The sequence below is a fragment of the Hyperoodon ampullatus genome (assembly GCF_949752795.1).
Source record: "Hyperoodon ampullatus genome assembly, chromosome: 8".
Classification (NCBI taxonomy): Eukaryota; Metazoa; Chordata; class Mammalia; order Artiodactyla; family Ziphiidae; genus Hyperoodon; species Hyperoodon ampullatus.
The window spans coordinates 8,849,581-8,862,709 of NC_136921.1; the positions used below are offsets into that span (position 1 = coordinate 8,849,581).

The 13,129-nt window shown below is 37.0% G+C and overlaps 1 protein-coding gene across 1 annotated transcript in view; it reads right to left on the reverse strand.

Annotated features, from left to right (window-relative positions):
- The window catches only part of PSMD1 (proteasome 26S subunit, non-ATPase 1), a gene marked incomplete at its 5' end in the record, with an annotated part of 106,401 nt that overhangs the window by 12,339 nt on the left and 80,933 nt on the right, over positions 1–13,129 (reverse strand). The window contains 4 exons of the mRNA XM_079710658.1: positions 3,531–3,677; positions 4,249–4,335; positions 5,773–5,865; positions 7,601–7,770. Of these exons, the coding sequence (XP_079566784.1) occupies positions 3,531–3,677; positions 4,249–4,335; positions 5,773–5,865; positions 7,601–7,770 (497 nt within the window). The remainder of the gene's footprint in view (positions 1–3,530; positions 3,678–4,248; positions 4,336–5,772; positions 5,866–7,600; positions 7,771–13,129) is intronic.

Genomic DNA, 13,129 nt, shown 5'->3' on the forward strand with positions numbered 1-13,129 from the left:
GTATCTGTCTGAATGTTTCCTCAGACAAGGGAAACAAAAGCAAAAATGAACAAATGGGACTACTTCAAGCCAAAGGTTTCTCCACAGCAAAGGAAACCATCAATGAAAAGAAAACCTACCAAATGGGAGAAGATATTTGCAAATCATATATCCATCATACAAGAGGTTCATATCCAAAATATATAAAGAACTTTTACAACTGACCAACAAAGAAAACAAATGACTAAATTAAAAAAAAGGCAAAGGAGTTGAATAGATATTTTTCCAAAGAAGATACAGGTGGCCAACAGGCACATGAAAAGATGTTCAACATTGCTAATTATTAAGTAAATTCAAATCAACCAAAACCACGAGATATCACCTCATACCCAATAGAATGGCTATTATCAAAAAGGCAAAAAATAACAAGGGTTGGAGAGTATGTGGAGAAAAGGAAACCCTGGTACACTGTTGGTCGAAATGTAAATGGATGTAGCCATTGTGGAAAACAGTATGCAGATTCCTCAAAGAATGATCCAGCTATTCCACTTCTGGGAATATGAAAACACTAATTTGAAAAGATATATGTACCCTTATGTTCATAGCAGCATTATTTATAACAGCCAAGATATGGACACAACCTAAGTGCCCACTGATAGGAGAATGGATAAAAAAGATGTGATACACACACACACACACACACACACACACAATGGAATACTTACTACTCAGCCATAAAAAAAGGATGAAATCTTGCCATCTGCAATAACATGGATACACCTTGAGGGTATTATGCTAAGTGAAATAAGTTAGATGGAGAAAGACAAATACCATGATTTCACTCATATATGGACTAAAACAAAAAAAGTAACGAACAAGCAAAACAAAACAAAGCAAAAAAAAAAAAACATAGAGAAAACAGTAACTTCCGGGGGGTGCGGGAGGGTGAAATGGAGAAAGGAGGGTCAATTGTATGGTGATGGATGGAAACTAGAGTTTTGGTGGTGAGCATACTGCTGTGTATACAGAAGGTGAATTATAATGCTGTATACACAAAACTTACATTTGTTATAAACCAATGTTACCTCAGTTAAAAAAAGAAGAGAAAGAAGAAAAGAATCCTTCTTTGTCTTTCAACAGTGTGATTATGATGTGTCTAGGTGTGGATCTCTTTATCTTACTTGGATTCACTGAGCATCCTGGATATGTAGATCAATGTTATTCATAAAATTATGGAAGTTTTCAGTCATTATTTCTTCAAATATTCTTCTACACTTTTCTCTCTCTTTTTGGGACTCCCATTATCCCATTTCTGTGTATGTTGGTATGCTTGGCTTTTAACAGGTCTGTTCTTTTTTTCTTCACCCTTTTTTTGTTGTTCCTCAAATGACCTATTTTCAAGTTTGCTCAAGTCTTCCTGAATCAGCTGTTGAACTCCTCTAGCAAATTTTTCATTTCAGTTATTGTATTTTTCAAATCCAGAATGTCTATTTGATTATTTTTTACAATTTCTATCTCTTTACTGATATTCATGATTTGTTAAGACAACATTCTTATACTTTCCTTTAGTTCTTTAGACATAGTTCCTTTAGTTCTTTGAACGTATTTTAGTTGATTTAGTCTGTCTATTATGTATAACATCTAGGCTTCCTCAGAGACAGTTTTATTAATTGCTTTTTTCCTGTGTATGAGTCATGTTTTATTGCTTTGTATGTCTTGTAATTTTCTGTTGAAAACTGGACATTTAAATAATATAATGTGGCAACTCTGGAAATCAGATTCTCACCTCTCCCCAGGGTTTGCTGTTGTTGTCTGTTTTGTGACTTTTCTATAAAGTATTTTCTGTTGTATGTGACCACTGAAGTCTCCTCTCAGTTACCTGATTGGACAGCTAATGACTAGCCAGGGATTTCCTTAAACACCTGGAACAATAAGTCTCCGAGTCTTTGCTGAGGGGCTATGTGTGTGATTGGGGCACACCTTCAACAGTCAGCCAGGCACAGACAGAAGAAATCTTTTCGCTTGTAAATGAACAACTGTTACAGCTTCCTTGTATTTATTTTGAGCAAAGGCTTAACAATCATTTAAGTTCCAGCTGAGGAAAACCAGCCTCCTCATATGGCCTCATGACACTGAACATATACTTTGCTCTCTTTAGTTCTTCATAATTGTCAAAATCACTAGGTGTTTTGTGTGCTTAAAGTATTCACTAGTTGTGTACTAATATACCTGTTCTGGCACGAGCAGTTTTGAAAGGATGCTGTTAGAATATATTCTCTGGAAACATGTCACTTTAGCGAGCTGGGTTGCAGATTAGATAGCAACTACATTTAACGTGTCCATTAGTGGTTCTATTGATTCATTCATTCGACACTGCAGACCAAGCAGTATTAGGTCTTAGTAATGCAAAATTAATAGGAGATGGGAGAAGACCTGCAAGCTATTCCGTCTTTCCTGGCCTGATTGCCTGCTGCCCACAGATGGCTGATGACTTGTCACCACCACCAAGTAATATTCACTGACTGAGGATTTACCATGTTCCACATGTTGTTTTAAGTGTTTCACATATAACAACCTATTTAATCTTTACAATATTCCTAGGTGGTAGGTAGTATCACCATCCCAACTATTAGAAGAAGAAACTGAAACACGAAGTAATCAACTGACTTGTCTCAGTTACACAGCTAAGAAACGGCAGATCTGCAATATAAACTCAGTTCTGCCCAATTCTAGTTCTTCCACTAAATATCTTCCATCCTTTGCCCTTGTCTCCTCTAGCTGATAATCTAGTCAGGTAAGAGCTTGACTCACAATTGTGGGTAAGAGTTGTCACCACCATCAGGGACCACCTTCAAGATGATGAGAATGGGTTTACTTTTCTATAAGGATCTAGAAATCTTGTCTATGACATTTTAGACAGGTCCAGGATTTGAATGTATTAAATATGTCTACTAATGGTTCTCTAGTTTTCGAGATACAAGAACCTAGAAAATAAAGACATTATCACGGCTCAAATTTCTGATCAGCATTTGTTTCTAACATGCAACATTCTGTCCTAGAATAAATTAAATGGCATGAAGATCCTTTTCTAATTGTAAAATAGAACACTCTAAGTGCTTATGTATTAACTGTATTACTTTGTTCAATCACATTCCTATGAGTTAAGGATGATAATTCTTATTTTATAGTAGTGAAAACTGAGGAAGAGAGGATTAGTACTTGGCTTAAGGTCTCATAGGTTGAAAGTGGTAGAATCAGGATTCAAACTCAGGATGTCTGGCTCCAGAGTCTGTAGTCCAAATCACTATGCTGTATTAGAAACTTCCATGATGTAAGCCTTTGGTAGATGAAGGATGTTTGCAGGGTCACACAAAGAAAAGTCTCCCCAAATCTATATGGAATGCAAAGGAATGTTCTCTTTTGCTAAGAGATTTATTAGTACTACAGAGCTTTTCCCAATACTTTGGAGATTTATCCTTCTCTATAAAGATTCCATTGCCCTACAGATTAACATCCTGCTGGTATATAGTTAAGGGGCATTGGTGACTTACTGGTTTGAAAGGCTGGTATCTGCAGGTCTCTGGCATGCTTAGGACCTTAAGTTGGGCAGGCATAACTCGGGCTGGGTTATCCAATAACTGGAAGTTTGGCTCAGGTTCTTTTTTCTTCTCTTTTTCTTCCTTTTTCTCTGCCTCATCCTAGGGGGGAAAAATAGCCCCATAAAGGTTCACTTCTGTTCTACATCACTGAATAATGTTTAATAAATTTACTGAGCAACTATTAGGTGTAAAAGGTAGTTAGGATTAGACATAACAGAAGTAGAAGTAAAGTGATACCAGACTCAGACAAGAGAGATGGTAACTCTGCTTGGGGGTGAGAATGGTATTTAACTTAGTTGTAAAGAGTGAGAAGGTTTTTCTATCATCAAAGATATTCAAAAATAAATGATGTTCCCTTTGCCTGAAAGGGCTTTTCTCTCTACCACCATCATCTCACTGTCTGATGAAAATCCTACTCTGCCCTTCAAAACTCATTTTGGTTGTCATTTCCTCCAAGAACTCATTTTTGATTTGTACCCTTCTATTCTTCCCATGAATGGGTATAATTTCTAAAGTCTCTTCCAATTAAAATTTTGAGTCTTCATGCTTGGAACAGGATAATTATTTAAAGGAAGCCAAGAGCAAGGTATAACAATGTTCAACTAAGGAAGAATCTGGACCATGACAGATAAAGCTACATCAACCCATATGACCACCAAGTTATACCTACCACTTCCATTTTCTCCTCCTCCTTTTTTTCCTTTTCTTTTTCCTTCTTTTTAGCCTTGGCAGTTATAGATAACACAGCAGTGGAAACCTAGAGGAGTGAACAGGGTAAATCATTGTAATCCCTTACTTACACGCAAATGTACAAGCCCAATGAGAATTCAGTTCTACAGTACTATTCTGTTTCCTTGTAGTAAGTACCATAAAGAACAAAATAATCTGGGAATATAAAGATAACTTACTGTTACAGTCATCAGGTAAATCTTTAGTTCCTAGAGGCCTGTGTCCAATATAACTCTTAATTTTTTTGATCTGTAGTATACCTTGGATGTGAATTTGCTATGATAAGTTTCTAAGATAGAGATTTGGGTGCCACATCCTTTTTTACTTCATAGGGAAAGCACTGGAAAACAAAAATTTTCTCCAAACCTGGTCCTAAAGATCTCTCACTGGACTAGATGCCCTACAATGGTAATCCACAGTGGGTGAGTTGTTAACCTGGAATTATCCTCCTTGATGGGTCTCATTGAAATCAAAGGTGAAACAGGTACTTCGAAAGGCTGGGTAGTAATGGTGTAAAGCTGCCTTTGTTTTAGACTCAAAAGGGAGGGGGCCCTGAAACACAGCTGATGAACAAGATACTGTTGTCAAAGGATATCATCACCTACCACCCACAATTTGGTCAGTTATATAATTATCCCTACTTAACTATAACATTTACAGCAAATAGTCAACTGGCTAATATGGAACATTCTCTTGAGGGAAAAAATCATTTTCCTAAACCTCAAGTGTCATAAAGGGTAATTTTACTGAGAAAACTACAGGGGCAAGCACAGCTCTCAATTTCACCATACTTTAACTTAACACGTATCAATGAGTGTCTTCATGCTTGTGGGGAGGAGTATAAATTGGTTATATCCATTTTGAAAAGAAATTTAGTTGACACTTATAAAAATAAATAATGTGCATTACTTTTGATCAAGCAATTCCATATCTGAGATCCTAACCTATAGATATACTTGTACAAGTGCACAAATATACATGTATAAAAACTCTATTCCAGTCCCATTTGTAACAGTGACAAATCAGAAATAACCTTAAATGTCTATCAGATAAAGAACTGGTAAGACAATGATATATATACATAAAGGGACTGCTCTGCAGCTTTGGAAAAAAAGAGATCAATACACATTGAAAGTTTTTTTTTTTAATTGTTAAAGTGAAAACAGTAAGATACAGAACAGCACACAGAGAATAATTCGATTTGTGGTATAAAAAGTATATCTATGTGCAGAAAAAACATTTGGAGGGATTCACAAGTTGTGATTCCTGCAACACGGGACTTGGACGACCAGGAGAGAAAAGGGCTTTCACTTTATATTCCTGTGTAACGTTGGATTTTACTATGAGAGGTATTACTTTAAAAATACCTACTTTAAAACATAACAATATTTAAAACAAACCCAAGTAAAACACTAAGCAGCTCCTATATAGGTACAAATGGTGCTCAAAGTAGCAAAAAACCTACCTTTTCCTTTTCTTTTTCTTTTGGTACTTCCAGAGGGGCAGGATATGCAAATGTTGATGGTTTACAGTTTGATTTATACTGAACTTTCGGCATCTGAAGAAATAAGAGAATTCCCCCCCTCTATTAAAATAATCAAAACCAAGATTTAAGTATTCTATGCTCTTAACAAGCATACAGATGCCAAGGGGTGCCAGAAGTTTCAATCCTGGCTAAATTACACAGTTATTCAATTATGTTACCACTCCTCCCTTAAAGGCATCTCTCTTCTTTCACTAAATTAGTTTTGAGGTGCTTTACAGAACTACTGTGGTTCCCTATACTTTCTTGAAGCTCTGTGCCTTTGAACTGGCATTCCTTTCATTTTTACTGACCACACACCCTGCTTCAGAGCGTTAAGTCCCACTCACGGTATGAGCGTCAGATCAACTGTTACCTTCTTTGTAAAGTGTCATCTGATTATCTAACCTGCATTCCTAACTTTCATGTCCCTTCCTTGTACCACAGTAACAACCTATACACGTCCATATACAGTTTCTACACCATATAATCACACCTTACAAGAGTCTAGCATGAGCCTAATGGAAAAGTTGGCTTTGCATTACTTATTGACTAGGTTTAAAGTTCTCTAGTATGAATTTTTCTCTATTTACCCAAGAGAATGGTAATGAGCATCACATTTACTAGGACAAGCAATCTTGTCTTTTCCATCCCACTTTCACTGTAAGGAATGGAAACAGAGATCATAAAATTGTGTGCCAGAGGAAGAAGTCCCTAAAGATTATACAGTATGTTTAACCACAATGTTAAATGTTAGGGATTGGGAAAACAAAAGATTCTTGCTCTGAGAGATAAAACTGCTCAATATTTACAAATGTGAGTAGTTTAATACTGAAACACTTAGAGGATAATTAATTGGCTATACAGCTATACTGAAAAAAATCAATTCAATGAAATACTCAATCTTTACCAGCCATTTTTTGGCCTAAAATTTTTCCACTCTGAAAACTTAACAGAATGTTTTAACAATGGCGATGACCTAATGTAAGAGTTATTTAAAGATCAAAAAGCCTCTGAGAGGATGCAAGACCAAGAAAGTGAGTCATCAGGCCATAGGACTGAGAAAAAAGACATAAGCAAAAACCTCATTTAAAAAAAAAAAGGATAAGTGTGATGACAGGGAATGTATCACCTTAAGTCTTTGACTTAAGTGACTAGTTTCTTTCTGTCAGTGTCCCTGGCTCCTCACTGCTGGTCTTGCTTTCTGCCACTACCAAAGGGACATCCTCCTATCTTGTTTTCCCTTTAGCAACAATCCTTTCTTCTATCAAATGCTCTAGCATCACATAACACTGAAACATATCCCTGTCTCAAACCTTCCTTCCTTAGTAAGATTTAGTTTAGGTCTTCCTTGCCCAGATTACTGCAATAGCATTGTAACAAATTTCCACTGATATCAGAATGTTTCTAAAATGCAAATCTCATCATGTCATTTACCTGCATGAAATCCTACAACAGCTCTCACAGACCTTCAATATTAAATAAAATTCATCAGTGATTATAAAGCCTTTTCATATTTTTATATTTTGCCCCCCTCTTACCAATCCCTCTCAATTGATTTACCCAAGGTTACGCAGTTAGTAAAAAGACTTGATTTTCAAAACTTCCACCAACACACTCTTCTCAATAAGGTGATGACTCAGTCTGAAGGGAAAATACTTTATTAATAAGATGCTAACTAATCTTTAAAATTTTATGAAAATCCTCGTGAGTGGGTGGCAAATAGAATATGGTGAAGATACAATGTAAAACTGAGGTCTCACAAACATACCTTTAAGTCCTTGTTAAGGCCAATGACACAGGTAGGGGTATAAGCCAATGACAGGAAGTGTGAAAGAGGAAACCAGAACCAGAACTGGGTAAAGACAAGGACGCCAACCACAGAAGGCATATGGGTGTGCCCAGTTCTGGACTGCAAGGAGATTGTGACATTATGTCCACCTGTAGAAAAGGAGAGAGATCATAAACATGAATCTAGTTGAGCAATAATAAAGATTTCTAAGTACTACACTAGGGAAAAACTTGGTGATTATTTTGAGAGTATAGTTCTAAAATCCAATACGAAGTCACTGGAATTAGTTAGCCAATGAGCTATCTAGGGTCTCCAAAATTGGAAATACTGGACTAAGGGTAATTTAGAACTTCTTTCTATATAGGTAGGCATTTTTCAAAAACTAAGCCTGAAGGATATCAGAACTTGTATGCTTAATTAAATATTAATCTATATTGTACATTGGCTTTTAATATGCAAACAAAAAGTAAAATTTTAGTACATATCGTATTTGTAAACAATGGCAAAGAGAGAAGAGGTAGATACTGTTTGCTTATTTTTATTCTTTCTGCTTTAGTCATGTCTGAATGCAGGCAGCTCCAAGATTAACTAGCCTTGTGATCTTGGACAAATCACTTTACCTCTAAAAGTTTTTTTTCCCATTGGCAAAATGAGAGTTTGAACTTGAGCATTTGAATTAGAGCACTACCACTAACAAAATATCCAATCCTTGATTCAACTGAAAAATTTTTTTGAGGAAGCACAATATGTAAAACAATGAAATCAGAGCTAATTCTGTTAAATCAGAAGAGATTTTGGGCTTGAATCTGACCTGTTAATCTACCTCTTTCCACGTCCCCTAGACTTTCCCTTGAGGGAGTGCAGAGAAACACAGTTTGAAAGCTAGTGAACAAGAACTAAGATCCAAGTATTAGTTAGCTAAGATCTCTACTGGGACCTCATAAGGCTGAGATTCTAGGAGGCTTTAGGGGTTGCAAACTTGAATGTCTTTAGGAACTGGTCAGGTAAACAAATGAGAAAAGTTGGACTGAAAGCAGTGTGGATTGAAGCAAACTGAAAAGTTCATGTCGGGCTTTCCTGGTGGCGCAGTGGTTGAGAGTCCGCCTGCCAATGCAGGGGACACGGGTTCGTGCCCCAGTCCGGGAAGATCCCACATGCCGCAGAGCGGCTGGGCCCGTGAGCCATGGCTGCTGAGCCTGCACGTCCGGAGCCTGCGCTCCTCAACGGGAGAGGCCACAACGGTGAGAGGCCCGTGTATCGCAAAAAAAAAAAAAAAAAGTTCATGTCATATTTAAAGAGGACATGTTACTAGGGGTGTTAGATCCAGGGTCACTATGTAATTTTGTTTTTAAAGGTACACTTGAATCTGGATTTCGGACAAAATTTTGCAAATTTTGCTAGGCAGGCAAAAACGTGTTTAAGGCAGGTATGGCCCACAGGCTGTTGTGTTGCAGCCTCTGGCCTATAGTAACAGTGTTAGTGTTGGACCCCAGAACTTTGAGACACGAATCTTTTAGCTTATATAATATAGCCCATAAAAATAAGGCTTGTTTGTGCCTAGTCACCATCCTAATATGAATTCCAATTCTGGATCTCCATTGCTCACATTTCACTTCTCTTCATCTCAGTATCACACAGACACCTTCATGTATTTTATGCATTTATTTGTGGCTGTATTGGGTCTTTGTTGCTATGCAAGGGCTTTCTCTAGTTGCGGTGAGCAGGGGCTACTCTTTGTTGTGGTGTGCGGGCTTCTCATTGCGGTGGCTTCTCTTGTTGCAGAGCACGGGCTCTAGGTGCACGGGCTTCAGTAGTTGTCACACGTGGGCTCAGCAGTGTGGCTCACGGGCTTAGTTGCTCCGTGGCACGTGGGATTTTCCTGGACCAGGGCTTGAACCCGTGTCCCCTGCATTGGTGGGCCGATTCTTAACCACTGCACCACCAGGGATGTCCTGCCTTCATGTTTTGCTTGGAGTTAGAAAGTGAGTACTAACTTTACTAAGCCAAAAAGCATTTTTTATAAGAATCAGGGTTCTACTGTTCAACCAAATAACCTAGATTTTCCTAATACTCCCTCTACAGATATTTCATTTAAGAATTTACCTAGAGATAAATCAGGTATACTTTAATTGTGTTTTTCCAACAGGAATGAGTTATACTTTTACTGTCTGCTTATATTCTTCCCTATTCTAAACCCTACATTCACAGAATGCTTCCTATATATTAAGAATTTTGAAATACTGAAAAAGATTCCAAGGAGCCTCCAATCTAGTGAAGACAGATAATTAGATAATTAAAATAAGGCATAAAAGTATTATGATAGGTATAACTGGGTACTGGGCCCACCTACATGGTGGAGGCTGAATACACTAGAAAAAGAGGGGGGAAGGGCTTCCTAGAGAATGTGATATTTGATTTAAGTTTTGAAGCTGAATTTTCTTTTATTTCAATGAAACCTATCTTCTTCAGACTTAGAAACTAAACTAGCCTTTAGTTCTAATAGTTTGAGATTTAATATGAAACAAGGGCAAGTTTATTCTATTGATAGTGTTTGCACAGTTTTACAAACTTCACCATAAACTTTCTTAATCTTCAGCTTTTCTCCTTGAAGAAACCAAATCATTGAGTGAGTTCTCATAAACTTCACTCATTCCTTTGAAGTTGCCCTCTCCAGATTTTCTCTACTACCATTAACTTCTGAGAGATAAATTACAGGACTAAAATTTTTTCTAATGCAGTTGCAGAAATGTTGTCCAGGAAGAAAGGATATTAGCAAAGTGAAAAAGGGTAAGAAAATAATCTTATGCTCCTAATAGCAAATATGGCAGTACACAACTTTTATGTACTTAACACTAAAAAGAGAAATGGAAAGAAGCATCAAAACTTGATTGGTTCATCACCGATCAAACAGACACTCACAAAAAAAAAGATGGAAGGAGAGAAGGGCTCAAAGAGGAAGGAGGGGAAAACAGAGAGAGGACTTCTAGTAAAGATGGCAGAATAAAGCTAAAACAAAGAATTATTCTCTCCCCAATTTCTTAACAAATGGCTCTAATTTAGTAGTACTGAATGAATGAGTAAAGGGTTGAAGCCTAAAACCACAAACTTCAAAAACTAGCAGCTAAAAGAAAACATAAAAGATTATGGAGTAGTGAAATGTTACTTCTAAATCCTATTGAAAAACCAGTGACCAAAAGTACCCAATCTGAAAAGGTTACATACTGTATGATTCCAACTATATAACATTCTGGAAAAGGAAAAACTAAAGCTATAGAGACAGCAGAAAGATCAGTGGTTGCCCGGGGATTGGGGGTGCGGGGGTGGGGAGGGAGGGAGGGATGAAAAGGTAGAGCACAGAGGATTTTTAAGGCAGTGAAAGTATTCTGTACGATACTGTAAAGGTGGATACATATCATTACGCATCTATCAAAACCCATAGAGAGTGAACCCGAATGTAAACTAGAGACTGACAAAATCCAGTCAGTTAAGTGTCAAGTCTTAGTATAGATACCTTGGAAAAAGAAGCAGCAATAAAAGAAATGGTGGTGAGCACTGAATCCCTTTAAATATGAAACTAAGACTAAACTGTGAGAATTATGATTTCACAAGAGTATGTAAATGTTATGAGTTATGACAATGTAAACATAATATAAAAATTTTGGAAGGTGGCAAAGAATGAGAAGGGAGAAACTATGGCATGTCAATGTCTGTATCACTTATACATGGGAGAGAATCAATACCATCAAGAACTGAAATGGTTTACTTCATCTAAAGTATCTATAGAATACTGTCCTTATTTATATACAGCTGCAATGACCTATCTTTAAGTTAAAAAGAGAAAAATATAAATTGTATGACAAACACTAAAAATTTAAGCAGAAAACTCTCAACTTCTTGGAAAATTAAAACAAAACAAACTTTACTAGACAAATGGATTAAAAGAGAAGGGTATTTGCCTCAAAAATTTAGAAAACAAGGACTTCCCTGGTGGTCCAGTGGCTAAGACTCTATGCTCCCAATGCAGGGGGCCCGGATTCGATCCCTGGTCAGGGAACTAGATCCCACATGCATGCCACAACTAAGAGTTCGCATGCCAGAACTAAAGATCCCACATGCTGCAACGAAGATCCTGCGTGCTGCAACTAAGACCCAGCTCAGCCAAAATAAATAAATTAATTAATTTAAAAAAATTTAGAAAACAGCACCAACATTCTAAAAAAGAAAGAAAAAGCAAATAAGAGTCAAGCAAAAATAAAGAATTTAGGGGAAAAAAGACTAGCAACGGCATATAAACAAAAAGAGAAATCTCTAGCAAATCTAATTAAGAAAAAGATAATATAATCAAATTAGAAAGGAGACAGATTTTTTTAAAAGCCTTATATATAAGGGAGATTACCCAAAATTAAAAAATAAGGATGCTGAAAATCTTAATATCACTAAAAAATACTCTAAGTACAAAACCTGACAAGGTTAACAAAAAAACTTACGATATTAAAAACTTCAGCTTCTTTCTCTGATTTCCTTCACTAGAAATATAAACACATTTCTAGTTGACCAATAAAAGAATGGTTGCAATAAATATGGCTAACAGTTTTTATTAGAAGAAATTAAGATAACCAATAAGTTTTAGAAAAGCTCATCTAGTAATAGAATTACTATGAAAATCTTGAGATACTATCATTTTACCTTCCAAATTAGCAAAGATTAATGAAAAAGATTATATTCTACATGCCTAGGGTACAGTTAGAAAAAGAATCTCACACTTGAATGAAATAGTTATGCTTACTCCCTTCTACCCTACTGAGTGAGATATCACCAGTAATAACAGTTAAAGAATAGGTTGAATGAACCCCAAGTCCAAGGTACTAAAGCACACCATTCTATCTTGAAAGGGTAGCCCATCTCTTTCTAAATAAACCATAGTGTAGTGGTGAAGAATGTGAATTCAGGAGCCAGTTGGTACAGTGTGCTATGCATTTACTAGGGAAATAGTCCATGTATCTTTTTTTTTTTTTGCGGTACGTGGGCCTCTCACTGTTGCGGACTCTCCCGTTGCAGAGCACAGGCTCTGGACGCGTGGGCTCAGTGGCCATGGCTCACGGGCCCAGCTGCTCTGCGGCATGTGGGATCTTCCCGGACCGGGGCACGAACCCGTGTCCCCTGCATCGGCAGGCGGACTCTTAACCACTGCGCCACCAGGGAAGCCCTCCATGTATCTTATTTTAGGATGATTTAGCTACTAGAATTTGTCTAAAACCTAATTTTTTCCTCAAAAAATTTCCCATGTCAACTTGTTTAAAACTGATATATACTAAGAAAATTAAAGGAAAAGAAATCAGCCGACACTCACTGAGCACTTTACTAAGTGACTGGGACTGTTCTAGTTGCTTTACATATATTTTTAATCCTCCCAACACTATGAGGTAGACCTTACGAAACAAGAAAACAGACATAAAGAGGGGAAATATAGCTAGTACTGTAAAGGGACTGGGATTCAAACCGTAATAG